General features: G+C 36.8%; 1 protein-coding gene across 5 annotated transcripts in view; it reads right to left on the minus strand.

Moving 5' to 3' along the window:
* spef2 (sperm flagellar 2) overlaps positions 1–14,275 on the minus strand; it is a 146,964-nt gene that overhangs the window by 50,796 nt on the left and 81,893 nt on the right. For all 5 annotated transcript variants that reach the window (XM_051928343.1, XM_051928342.1, XM_051928341.1 and 2 more), the window contains exons 22-23: positions 3,748–3,875; positions 3,522–3,660 (exon numbers count right to left, since the gene is read on the minus strand). In XM_051928343.1, the coding sequence (XP_051784303.1) occupies positions 3,522–3,660; positions 3,748–3,875 (267 nt within the window). The remainder of the gene's footprint in view (positions 1–3,521; positions 3,661–3,747; positions 3,876–14,275) is intronic.

A 14,275-nucleotide genomic window follows, 5' to 3' on the forward strand; every position in this document is an offset into this window, starting at 1 on the left:
ACAGATGCATAGTGATGGACGTGGTTACTGATGTAGTCCGGTGCAAGGCTATTTAAAGTTTTACAGATTATTAATAGAATTTTTATTCTTTATCCTGTAAGATGCAGGGAGCCACTGAAGGCAGGGCAAGATGGGTGTTATATGTTCACTGTTGCAGGTCTTTGTAAGGACTCTTGCAGCAGAATTCTGAACCAACTGGAGATGTGATAGCAGATTAGAAAGGACGCCTGCCAGTAGGGAGTTCCAATATTCGATGCAGGATGTAATAAAAGCATGGACGAGTTTCTCAGCATTGAAAAAGGAGAGGAATGAGTGAACGCAGGATATGTTACAGAGGTGGAAGTAAGAATGTTTCTAAATGTGATGAATGTGGGCACAATAAGAAAGGGAGGAATCAAAAATGACATCAAGATTCCCATCAGAAGAAGGTCTGGTGACATCATCACCAATGGTGGTTAAAAAGGACCTCATGTTCTTAAGCTCAGCTTTAATGTCACTTAACATGACTTTGTATAAACAAATGACTCTCAGTGACTTACTACTCAATCATTGAGTGAAGTTCCTGCTTTTTAGTCTACTCAAAACTTCTGTTGTGTTCTTAAATTTGAACCTTTTCTTTGTACAATTAGATTTGTATTTTTACTTTGCAATTTATGCTGTTGGATTTGGTGGATTTATGCAGTTTTTTTTAAGATGCTATCAAGAATGTACAGTAGTATTACTTCTGTGCATGGCTACAGATGCAGCAAATTGCTTGGCAAACTGGGCAATAGCAATTTGTGCGTGTTGTGTGGTGTGTGGTATCAGTGACATCTGGGGCAGTGATGGTGACACATTTAGAGAAACGGTTACTGGCTTTAAACAGCATTTCACTCTGATTTTCAGTTCAGTTGTGTACTGTTAAAAAGTGAAATGCCTTTGCTAAAACCTAGAGGACACTTCTGGCTTGCCCTAAAAAAGAACATGGTTTAAAATCTCTGCCACTGACTCTGATACTTATATTTCAGCCATCCAATGTTCTGTGTCCTTCATTCATCTGTCTTTACATTTTAATACACACTTAAATGATGTTGTTAGAACCTCAGAGAAGCTTCAAGATGAAGATCCTATGTAGGGTGGTGCTGTCATGCAGTTCTCTCATAATAACATTATTTTGAGGTTAAACCATTATATAATGAGACTGACATGTAGAATCATGGAAACATTAAAAAATTAAGTTCGATCACTGTATAGTAGATTTCTTGTTTTTTGATTTTAAATAGGTTTGCATGAATCCACATTCTTGGACTACAGCAAATAGAGGGAACACAGCTAATCCGACGTTTTCCCAAACAAATAATTTGCTTCTCTCCTTCAACTCTTCCTTCATAAGTTGTATATGTTTAGCTAATTAATATAATTTTGTTCACCTGCTCATATGGTTTTAAGATTTACAATTTATCATGATAAAGATCTGTTTTAAATTTCCTGTCTGATATTTGCATTGCTTATAAAAAGTATTCACCCTCTAGGAATTTTTTTACCATTTATTGTTACATGACATTGAATCAAAGTGTATCTAATTTGGTTTTTCTCACACTGACCAAAACAAAAATACTCTTCAATGTCAAAGTGAAAACAGATCTCTTCAAAGTGGTCTAAATTAATTACAATTATGAAAGACAAAACAATTAATTGCATAAGTATTCGCTCCCATTAATGTGGCATGCTTAAATCATTACTGGTGCAGCCAGGTCCAGGACAGTTGACAGGTCTAACTTGTATTGACTGATTATGGTGGCCTAACCTACACAATAAAGACAAAAGAACAATCCAAGTAACTCAGTGAAAAGTAAAAATCAGGGGAAATAGTTAAACAAAATATCCAAGTCACTGAATATCTAGTTAAATTAATCATTAGAAAGAGTATGGCAGCGCTATAAATCGGCCTAGAGTAGGTCATTCATAAAAACTGAATGATCGTGCAAGAAGAAAACTAGTGAGAAGGAGCTATAACATATACTGGCTGACAATAAAGAGTCTGTGCAACTTCATTGGAGAGTGGCAAAGAGAAAGCCACTGTTAAAAAGCAAACATGTCATCTAAGCAAGACTTTTAAAGAAATGAGAGAGAGAGAGGTTGGGAGCATGCACTGATTACAGCGTATTGCTGAACCCACCACATGGCGAACCACCCAGATTGAGATCCGAGTGCAGCCGTGCAACAGGTAAGACCTCAGCACCAAACACAGTGTGAGGTTTTTTTTACAGTGGCTGGAGTGCCAATCTTGCCACCAACTCCCAAGTTTTCCCTGCAAGTTGGAGGAACTGCTTTTAAAGAAGGTACATGGGAAACTCTGTAGTCAACTGGAAGAAGGTTCTATGGTCTGATGAGAACAAAATTGACCTGTTTGGCCATCAAACTAAACACCATGTCTGGCATAAGCCCAACACTGCACATTATCAAAAACACACCATCCCCATTGTGAAGTATGGCGGTGGCAGCATCTTGCTGTGGGGATATTTGTAAGGGTAGATGGTAAAATGAATGTAGCAAAATGCAGGGAAATCCTGGCTAAAAATGTTATGCAGTATGTAAGAAAACTGCACCTTGGGAGAAGATAAAGTGCAAAACCAAAGCTATACAGGATTGGCTTATAAACATCAATGTTAAAGTCCAGGAGTGGCCAAGTGAGAGTCCATATCTCAATCCAACTGAGAATGTGTGGCTGGTGTTGAAAAAGGCTATTTACTTACAATCCCCACGCTGCCTGAGACAGCTTGAGCAGTTCTGTCAAGAAGAACAGGCAAAAATGGCAGTGTTCAGATGAGTAAAAGCTTATAAAAGATACCTGAGAACACAGGATCAAGGCTGGCATGGCTGACACAGATGCATCTGCTAAATAATAAATATTTTTATTTAATGTAGATCACTTTGCGAGTTCTGTTTTCCCTTTGACACAAAAGACTCTTTTTCTCTTGATTATTGTCAAAAAAGCCAAAGTAAAACCATTGTAATTCAATTTCTTGTAACAATAAAATATGAAAGCTTCCAAGGGCATGAATACCTGTTATGGACACTGTAAACATACACTGTGAGTCATCTGGGAGTGGAACAGAAATGGCTTAGATGAGAAAGGGCAAAATAGGCAAAATCTGCTAGTTTTTATGAAAATATATGGTTACAACAGAATCAGAAAAAACCCTGGTGCTAGAGAAATGTTCAAGCAGAGATTTTAGTTTCTCTCATTGGAATCATTTTGGTTTATATGTCTGGTTGACCCTTTGTTATCACTCTTTGGTAATTAAATATTTAAGTTTTGACATCTGGAAAAAATTGACCGTGATGACTGACATAACAAGCTACATTTATATCATATGAAAAAATAAAGCTAGAAAACTAATGCCACAGATTTGTATTAAATTAAAAGATATATGCTGAGACACCAAGTCTGTAATTCAAATGTAACTGTATAAATGGGTACTTGTTAAAGAATCCACAAGCTGTACACACACAGAGTAAAATATTTTTAATCTGCTTACATCAACCCTTTGATGGAGCTCAGCTTTTGTCTCTTCATCATCTCGCATGTCATCAGAAATATAGTTGTAGTCATTTTGCCACTGTGATACAAATTCTTGCATGTGGTCTGGTCGTTTCAGATAATCTTGATATTGTGTTCTAACCAAGGAAGATAATAATAAGTTGATCAGAATCTGCATGTATCATGTTTTAAGTTTACATTAAATTATATACATTTCTTTTTACCTAACATCATGAAGGTGATGAATGATTTCATTTTCTTCATTTCTCAGGTTTCGCATCACAGTCTTTATGGTATCAACATAAGAATCGTTTACATTATTCCAGTATGGGACCAAATACTCAGCAACCTCCTGTTGAAAAAATATACAATATGAGATTATAATAAAATGTACAAAACAAAAATAAAAAAACAGATTTTAAGCAAATCTAAAAGGTGATTTCCAGAAAGTTAACAATTAATGTCCTACATCCTACATATGAGTGGTGATAATGCACTGAAGGATAATTTAATAAAGACTTTACAGAAAATATTTTAAAGTGGCCAAAAGGAAAGTCATCAGTTGTACAACTTGTACTGAAGACAGGACATATGAATATATTTTTTTAATGTCTGCATCATTAATTTGATTTAATACAGCGTTCAATTTGAGTACAATTGTTTTAGGTAAAATATTGAAAAGCAAACATTAAGAAAAATGTATCATTTACTTTCAGACCTTAAGATTTTTTTTAATTTAGAAAATTGATAATTGGATTTGATGAATCTTTGATTTAAAAATTCATATCATTTTATGCTATATGGTAAGAGAGTAAATATTTGGAATTACAAGAAAGGTACAAGGAACTCTTTGTATAGTAGGGCATCAAATTTGTGGATAGACAATTCACTTTCAGGAATAGAGAGGTAGATACGGATAACATAGAAAAGGTTGTAAGATAATATACAGTATGTGTATAGACAGAAAAAAACTACAAGCAGCCCAACATTGAGTGCATTCTGCTTATAAAAACATCTTCAGTGGTCTGTCCTCAAGACTGTAAAATGCTTTTGATATATAGAGAAATGGACTTCAATATTCTGCTTCTAAAATATAGACAGACCTGAAACTAAAATTTGTAGAGATCCAGAAAACGAGTCAAGCTCACTAAACATTCCATTTTTCTTAATGCCATTTGATGATGTTTTTTGAACTGCTTGGTAATATTTTGCTATCTGTTTTAGTTTTGTTTGCTGGAGATCTCTCATTTCTTTCAAGGATCTAAGGTGGTCATGACATTGTGATGTCATTAGGTTGTGTCAGATGACCATTTTGGGACATGATAAAATGAGGCTGGGCAGCATGGTCTGTTTATTTACAAGACTCTGACAATGATTGTTGTATTACCATTTTCGTCAGTGCCAGTGCTTTTATGTGCACATTTTTATTGTTTAAGTGCCATTGTTTGTTGTTTAGAATTTCTACTTTTTATTTTTATTTTCAGCACTTTGAATCTAATACTTATTATATGTTAACTATGGTGTTATTTGGTTGACAATTGAAGGTGAAGTTTTGGTATATGGAAGTGATGGTACAAGTAAGAGTTTAAATAAAAGGGTTTTCAAAGGTGCAGACATTGGTCGGATTGTGACAGAGATGCATTTCTGCTTGGCTAGACTGCTAGTTGTCATATAAGTTCTGGATATTTCCTTGATGCAGGCTGAGACTACTGTTTTTATTCTGTGCGTTCTTCCCTTATTGGAGGCAGAATATTCACTGCCCTCACTGCATCTTGTCTATTTATCACTGATTTAGAATAAATGCACAGTCTGACATATGAAATGTAAATGTTTATAAAGAGATTTGGATTGGTTGATTGAGATTGTTTGGCAGCAGAGTCGAACTCTGGTTTGTTTAAAAAATAAATGCCAGTTTGCAGTTGTTTCCATTGTCCACTGATTCATTCACCCTGACTGGTTAGAGTATTAAAAAGGTTAGAAATCAAACAAAAAAGAAAGAAAGACATGAAACACAGTTAGATAATAAGAGTGAGGGGTCATAACTAAGATGTTTTTCCCTAACTGTAATCATTACAATTCTTCACCACCGGATTTCATATTTTAATCCATGTCTGGGACACCAAAAGCAGAACATTATCTTATCTAGGAATGTAGCTATGACATAGTACATCTCGTGACCTACAACCGGTATAGCATCCATTAACAACATATCCATGCAGAAATAAACAAATTACAGGTAACTGTGATCCAAAACTACATTCAAAATGATGCATTTATGGTATCATCAAAATTTTGAGAATGTAAAATTAAAACTGGGGTCTAAAATAGTGCTTTTATAGTTTGTTAAATAAAACTCATAATATTTAATTTGTGTGATGTATTAATAGAGGAACATATGATATAGGATTATTTAGATAAGATTCAGATTTTAAGTGAATAAAATGTGCAAACAAGACTATTTTAAAGCTGCTTTTAAAGGGAAAGCTTTCATTATTTTTGATTGAGTGCATTTAAACAGTAATTTAACAAACAAATGCCTTTTTGGGAAGAAAATGGATCAGCAAGCACATGACAATGAGCCCATAGGACTGACTAAGTGTTTCAAGAACAATAGGATCTTGGGATGTATAACAGATTGAAGGAGATTGGGAGATATTCAGATGTAAAAATAAATACTAATACAGTGTTATAACTATTAGATTGTATAAGTTTAAGCTCCGATAAATCCAACCCATATGTGTATAGTGGGGGCTGGGTGGTCTTGTGGTCTTGGAACCCCTGCAGATTTTGTTTTTTTTTTTCTCTGGCCATCTGGAGTTTTTTTGTTTTTTTCTGTCGTCCATGACCATCGGACCATACTTTATTGTTTGTTAATTAGTATTGCCTAATTTTTATATTTTTTCTTTTTTTTCTCCATCTTGTAAAGCACTTTGAGCTACATCATTTGTATCAAAATGTGCTATATAAATGAATGCGGCTGTTGTTGTTGTTGTATGCTTCTGAGAAGGTATGAAATAGGTGCTTATAACCTTTTTAGTTAATACTAGCCAACCCGTGGCGTAGCATACGCCGCATAATTATGTACTGATGGGTGAACACTTCCTGAACGACACAGTTGTCCAAACAGAAGTGAAAATAAAATTGAGCCCGGTGCATTCTTTAACTGCATTTTCTGCCTTGTAGCGCAGTGGTAGTGTTGCTGGTTAACAGTAAGGAGACTGTGGAAGATTTTGGGTTCGCTTCCCGATTCCTCCCTGTGTGGATAGCGCTTTGAAAGAAAAAAGTGAACATTTACAAAACCCGTAACGGTGCGTTCAGTAAGTACAATGCACACGCATTTAATTTGTCGGCCACTTTTTGCCAGCCATCTTTTCAGGTTTGGGCTTATTTTGCAGTGTTACTGCTTGTGCATATTAAATCTTGAAATCCTTCGAGTAACTAATTAACTAACACCCACCCACCCAGCTTGTGTGAAATAATGCGCCGATTCTTTCATCATTTTGTTGCAGCCTATCAAAGACTTGCTGCCCCAACTCCTCACCTGACTCGCTGTCGTCTGTGCACCTCTGAGCCACATTGTCCTTTCATTGTTCTTTGCGGTTTTGGCTGCTTTTCTATATATAATCCACCAAGTCACCCGACCACGGTAGTAGGAGGGGGGGTGGGGAGCGTACACAGGGCAGGGATGTATTCAGAGGGAGCGTATGACCCGCACTCAGTGGGTATTCCTCGTTCGTGGGGAACAATTCGAGAAAGAGCTATCAATCTGTCAATCCTCTCCGTGTCCGGGCAGGGTGAGGTTTCCCGTGTTGAGTCAAATAAAGCAAGATTTGTGTGTGGCGAGTTGTTGTGTTCAAGCACATGAGCAGGCACTGTGAATGCCTTGAGAGCGTGGGTGGACGTGTGCCGGATGAATAATGAGTATCTATGTATCTTCTTAGATATAGACAGCGTCTGATAGTTGTGATGGTTTTACACTCCAGCACATTGCGGTGAACGCTGGTAACAGTCAGGTGGGCAGGCGTATTAGAGTTGGTGCTCTTAGAGTTGGTGGGCGTGTCTCTCTAGCGGTTTGAGTTCTTGGGCGGTGCTCTGTCGTTTGTATCACACGGTCGGATGACTTGGTGGATTATATATGATGATGATTAAATGTTGAAATCCTTCGAGGAACTAATTAACTAACTAACACCAACCCCGCTTGTGCATATTAAATGTTGAAATCCTTCGAGGAACTAATTAACTAACTAACACCAACCCACCCACACACACACACAGCTTGTGTGAAAAAATGTGCCCGCACGGTCGGACGACTTGGTGGATTATATATGATGAACATTTGCAAAATCCGTAACGCTGCTCTCAGTAAGTACAATGCACACACGTTTATATAGTAAAAGGCAAATTATCCGCGACAAACAAACTGTTATAAATGCTGCATACCAAGCCGCAGCGTAGTATACGCCGCATAATCACGCCGCTTTTTAAATGTTTTTTAAGCAGAGGGAAAAAAATGAACATTTGCAAAATCCGTAACACTGCTTTCAGTAAGTACAATGCACACGCGTTTAATTTGTCGGCCACTTTTTGCCAGCCGTCTTTTCTGGTTTGGGCTGCTTTTGCAGTGTTACCGCTTGTGCATATTAAATGTTGAAATCCTTCGAGGAACTAATTAACTAACTAACACCAACCCACCCATACACACACACAGCTTGTGTGAAAAAATGCGCCCGTACTTTCATAATTTTGTTGCAGCCTATTAACTGTTTTAGACGCTGCATTCAGCAATTCACATCCGCGACAAACATCCCTCTTTTTACATGGTCTTGCTTTGGTGGGCGGGAAACGTTTTCCGTGTTCCTGCAGGACCATCTATGAAGACGCATGCTTGTCGCGGAAACGAATTGCTGCATGTAGCGTGTAAAACAGTTTGCTATGGTGCACGTGGTCGTGCGTCGTAAGCGAAAAGTCAACATGGCTCAGAGGTGCATGTGTACTGTAGCCCAGACGAACATAAATGACGGCGTTTTTTCCCAGTCGACGCGTCCGAGTTGGTGGGCGTGGCTCTGCGAGTTGTCGTCGTAATCCAATGGTCTTAGAGTTGGTGGGCGTGGTTCCTTCCTGCGTGTGCCATGGGCAGCTTACTTGTCGGCGGCTTAGTGAATCCACGCCCCTTCCGGCGTGCTTTCCATGGGTGGCTACTTGTCTTCCGGCTTAGTGAATTATATATATAGATGTTATCATATTTAGCTAACATAACTTCACTGACAAGTAACAAGACCACTGGAAATTATCAGATGTCCTATATCATCTAATAAAACTATTGCTAATCCTTGCATAATTAGCCACCAAGGCATTATATAAAGGAAATGATTTGAAGTCAGTTCTTCAACATCATTGTCAGGCTAGCCATCTATAATAGTTTCCCAACACCCACAAACATCACAAAAGGAAAGAGATGGTGCAATACCTTACACTTTAAAGGAATACAGTAATCCCTCCTCCATCACGGGGGTTGCGTTCCAGAGCCACCCGCGAAATAAGAAAATCCGCGAAGTAGAAACCATATGTTTATATGGTTATTTTTATATTGTCATGCTTGGGTCACAGATTTGCGCAGAAACACAGGAGGTTGTAGAGAGACAGGAACGTTATTCAAACACTGCAAACAAACATTTGTCTCTTTTTCAAAAGTTTAAACTGTGCTCCATGACAAGACAGAGATGACAGTTCTGTCTCACAATTAAAAGAATGCAAACATATCTTCCTCTTCAAAGGAGTGCGCATCAGGAGAGAGAGGAAAGCAAACAAATCAATAGGACTGTTTGGCTTTTAAGTATGCGAAGCACCGCCGGTACAAAGCTGTTGAAGGCAGCAGCTCACACCCCCTCCGTCAGGAGCAGGGAGAGAGAGAGAGAGAGACAGAGAAAAACAAAGTCAAAAATCAATACGTGCCCTTTGAGCTTTTAAGTATGCGAAGCACCGTGCAGCATGTCGCTTCACAAAGCAGCTGCACACAGAAGGTAGCAACGTGAAGATAATCTTTCAGCATTTTTAGACGAGCGTCCGTATCGTCTAGGTGTGCAAACAGCCCCCCTGCTCACACCCCCTACGTCAGGATCAGAGAAAGTCAGCGCAAGAGAGAGAGAGAGAAAGTAAGTTGGGTAGCTTCTCAGCCATCTGCCAATAGCGTCCCTTGTATGAAATCAACTGGGCAAACCAACCGAGGAAGCATGTACTAGAAATTAAAAGACCCATTGTCCTCAGAAATCCGCGAACCAGCAAAAAATCCGCGATATATATTTAAATATGCTTACATATAAAATCCGCGATAGAGTGAAGCCGCGAAAGGCGAAGCGCGATATAGCGAGGGATCACTGTACCTTATCCGGATTAAGAAGATGAAGACTGCAACAGCTATAAAGTCAAACAAACTGATGTGAAGCTTGTTGTATAGACTGATCTGAACCATTTAGGATGTATGTTTTTGTCTACTTTAAACTTCTAGAGTTTGATATGTCTGGTTTCTCTTCAAATAAAAATAAATTTAGATTCAAATAAAATCTGGTATTATGTAAATGAATTAAACTATCTTGTGATTTAGCTGTGACACTAGAAATCACTCAGGGGTCAGAGATCAAGGTGCTTATCTAGGATCTGTAGGATCCCAACCCAAGTCATAAGAGGTCAGTGAAAGGCATAATGAGAGCTATAGCACATCTAAGAGTAAGAGGGTAGTCAGTTCAGTAGGATGAGAAATTGACATGCTAATGCAGGTCCCTCAGATCTAGTAATACAAGTCCAAGGAGGTTACGCTCAAGAAATATTCTCATTCAGGATCAGTCCTTTACTGGGAGGAAAACTGATTTGACCCAGCAGTGTGCACAACTTGTGAATAATAATTAAAATAAATGCAAAAGTGTACAAGAGATTATGACAATTTATGTTTCAGTTAAATATGCAAAAACTGAATAAGTGTTAAAGTTAAGAAATAAAGCACACTCTTGTAAGCTCTATATACTTCTGCCATTAGCTTCCTAATTTTTCAGGCCAGTGTTAGGGATTGTTAGGACATTGTCCAATGTACTGTCTTACCATTATTTTTGTTTCCCCATAGCTGCCAAAAAAACAGGCAATTCCACAGTATGCTTATAACTATTTTTAGGTGACGGCTGTTAATGACACCCATAAAGATGTCAAATTTTAGCAACAGCCATTACGTTATGGTCATCATTCATTCAGAACAGTAAGAGTGTTGTAGCAAATTGGCAGGTGAAAGTAGCTTGAAATGAGACTTAGGAAATCAGAAGGTAATAATACTATTTGCCAAAATCTTGTTAACTCTAAAGTGCTGTGTGTAGTAAACTTAAAGTAAATTAAAGAAATGTTACAAAATGGAGATCAAGATCAAACAGGGCTTGTCAAGAGGTATGTAAAACTTTAAAAAAAACTGCAGTCATTACCAGAATTTTATAACTAGAAGAGCATTCTCAAAGAAAGTCATCTCTAGGTTTTTTTTTTTTTTAGACATGTCTTAATGCTTCTTCCCATCTTTAATAATGTTGCTATAATGATATCATGGAATACATGGCACGTACACCACATGCCTCACAGCCACATAGCATCATAGCAACCAGACCCACAAAACATTAGCCCTCATGAAAAACAAATATACAAAACATAAAATTACAGCACCAAAATTACAGTACAAATAATAAATGAATAATAAAACAACACTGGAATATTATTTGCATAAACCTGGTTGAAATTCCTGTTGGCAGAACTGGGGGATACGCTTTTTAAAAAAACATGTATTATAGATTTAAAAATTTTAAGACACAATCACCAGTAAATGTAATTTACAAAATTCTTTAGTTAAATAAATAATAATTTAAGATAATCAAACTGAAGTAAAAACAAAGGCTAGAAAGAAGAACAAATATTACTAAAGAAAACTTTTAGGCCTGGCATAAACTGTGCAATTTTTTATAAATCATGGTCAAGTGACTACTACAGTTGTCAGTTGTATATGTGCTCAGGCTGTATGAACACATTCTGTCCGACTGCTATGGAGTGGGTGCTCAGACTATACATGCACATGGCCCAGATCCACAGTTTTACCCATTAACATTTTTCAATAAAGCTTCATACTTTCAAAACAACAATTTTGCCACAGCCTTCTCAAAATGTCAACAAAGAATAGCACTGTGATGCTCACTTCCACTGTACTGTGCTCTGAAACTATAAAGAAAAACAGAAAGGCATAACTGGACACGTGGATAGTTTGGACAATACGTGGACAATACAGTCTGTCTATGTTATAGAGAGGACTGGAGGCACATAATTGATGTAATATCCCATTGTGTTTGTTTATTATGGGTTCTTCCAGTAAACATTTCTTAAGATACGTTTGTCACTTGGCTATTTCCAGCTAACATTTCTCTCATTCCTGACAGTCATTGTATGATGCGTGACACGTAATATGGTTGTGAATATTCCTACCAGAGCTCGGTTAACCTGGCCTCCAAGCTTTCTGTACGCACAATGTGCAATGGCTATTATTGTTGCCAAGCACACACTCACTTTGGTTACTGCACAATGAATTTTGGGAAATTTGATGGCAACATCAGAAAATTGGCTCATGAGACTGTTCACACTACAAGACAGCCAAGTGAAATTTTTACATGGCAGAAATTCTTCCAGTTGTATGACAGACAAATTAACATACAATCACAACCCCTTGCATACTGTATGTAAAATGTCAGTTAATGAAACTGAAATTTGGGATAACTCAGAAAATCAGTCTTAAAATCATGCCAAAATCATACAGTGTACAAAACGCTTAAAAGAGAAATAAAAAAAGCTAGAGAAAAAACAAAGTAACAAATAATTATTATTAAAGAAACCCATTAAGGCAAACTTTAAAAAAAAGTTTAAATAAGAACTACTAAACTATAAACTATTAAACCACAAGACTAAACCATTAATCCAAACAACTAATACATAGGCCCCTTGACTAGACAAAGTTATACACTAGAAAAATGGTATAAAAAATAAATAAATAATAAATTAGTTCTTTTAGAGTCATCAAGAGCCTAGTCTAAGACAAGGGGTCAAAGGCCCTGTCACTCCAAACAGCTCCAATGTAGACAAGTCCCTTTAGTTTCTTCAGGTGAATGCAGCTACATGATCTGTAGCACCTGAAGGCTATAAATGAGTTGAAGGCCAAGCCCTTTAATTTCGAGTGGAAACAGGAAATAATTAACAAGGAACATGAAAGCAACAAAAAACGAGAGAAACGCCAGGGCCAAGGACAACGCCCAAACAAAACCAAGACACAGTAGTAGTAGTAGTCATTGTCTAGGTGTACAGAGTTTAGCGAAGTTCTTACTTGCCTGTCCATCCAACATGTAACGTATTGCTACTCTCCAGTACCACGCTAAACTCATTTTTTTTTACATTTTATAAATTGTGATTTTACTGTATTTATTTTATCATCAACTGCAAGGGAGGCACATGACTAGAAACTCACTAGCCACAAGAGTTAAGATAATTATATGTGGTTCAAGGCAGGTAAACAAAAACAGATCATTCACTAATCTGCCCTATTGGTTGGATCTTCAGTGCAAGGTATAGCTAGGCTAGCAGCATGGTGATGACTTGTGACAATAAATGTGAACATCAACTTGAAGGTTGAGAATTATCACTTTTTCTGGTACTACATTTGAGATAGACCTTTATAGAAGACTGTGATAAAGAAAGACAATAAAATGGTTTAGATAAAGGCAAGGTTAAAACACTGTTGGACAAATGCTAGATGGCGAAAGTTAAAAATCAAAGTTCAAGGGGAAAAGGGTACCTTTCTCATTCAAAGGCCTAACCTAAATAAAACAGCAAGAACAAGAGAACATAAGATGACTTGAAAACTAAGGGTTTTCACCAGTTAAAAACTAGAACATACCAAACTGGCAAAATGTTTTGTTTAAGGGAGACCAAATCTTAGCCGTTAAGAAAACGAAAATGCCATATCTAGTATTAATAGTTTAACATAAATATATGTAAACTATGTTTAAGGTAAGTGAAGTAACAATAAGACATCATGAAAAGTCTGTCTGTGTCTCACATGGAAGATATGCAGAGCATATTTTTCATAGCTGCAGACTGAAATGAACTGTATCAAGCTTTAATCTCTTTCCTACATATTTTCTGAATTGTCTATTTTTAAACTACTCCTATTACATTTTTAAACAGAACAGATATTATGCTATTATTTTTGTAATGTTCAAATAGATATCAAGTAGAACTGCAGCAAGAAATCAAGAGGAAAAAATATAGGCCAGTAATACTGAACAACAGCTTTCTCTCATCAGAGTTGTGGTTACCATTTAAAAAGCATGCAGCTTTTATATAGCTTTAAGTAATTGGTATAAATAAAAGATAATATCATTAGATCACAGGTTTTTACTCACAACGTGATTGCTTTAATAACAACATCATGCCCTTGCTGGAATATGATATGACATGCAGTAAACAAAAATATTAAAAAATGACTAATCAAGATGGTCAAAAACATTCCATTGCAAACATTACCCTATGTATACAGTATATTGTATTTACAAACCTGGAAACTATAAATGAATATATAAAACAGCCCTGAGACCAAGTTTTATTTAAAAAGTTATTTTTCAAATGGGGAGATCTATTTGCCTAATTACTTTAGCTAATACAAAATAGTAAGAGCAGTTTAAAGAATGC

Source organism: Erpetoichthys calabaricus, chromosome 5, assembly GCF_900747795.2.
Source record: "Erpetoichthys calabaricus chromosome 5, fErpCal1.3, whole genome shotgun sequence".
In the NCBI taxonomy this organism is placed as follows: Eukaryota; Metazoa; Chordata; class Cladistia; order Polypteriformes; family Polypteridae; genus Erpetoichthys; species Erpetoichthys calabaricus.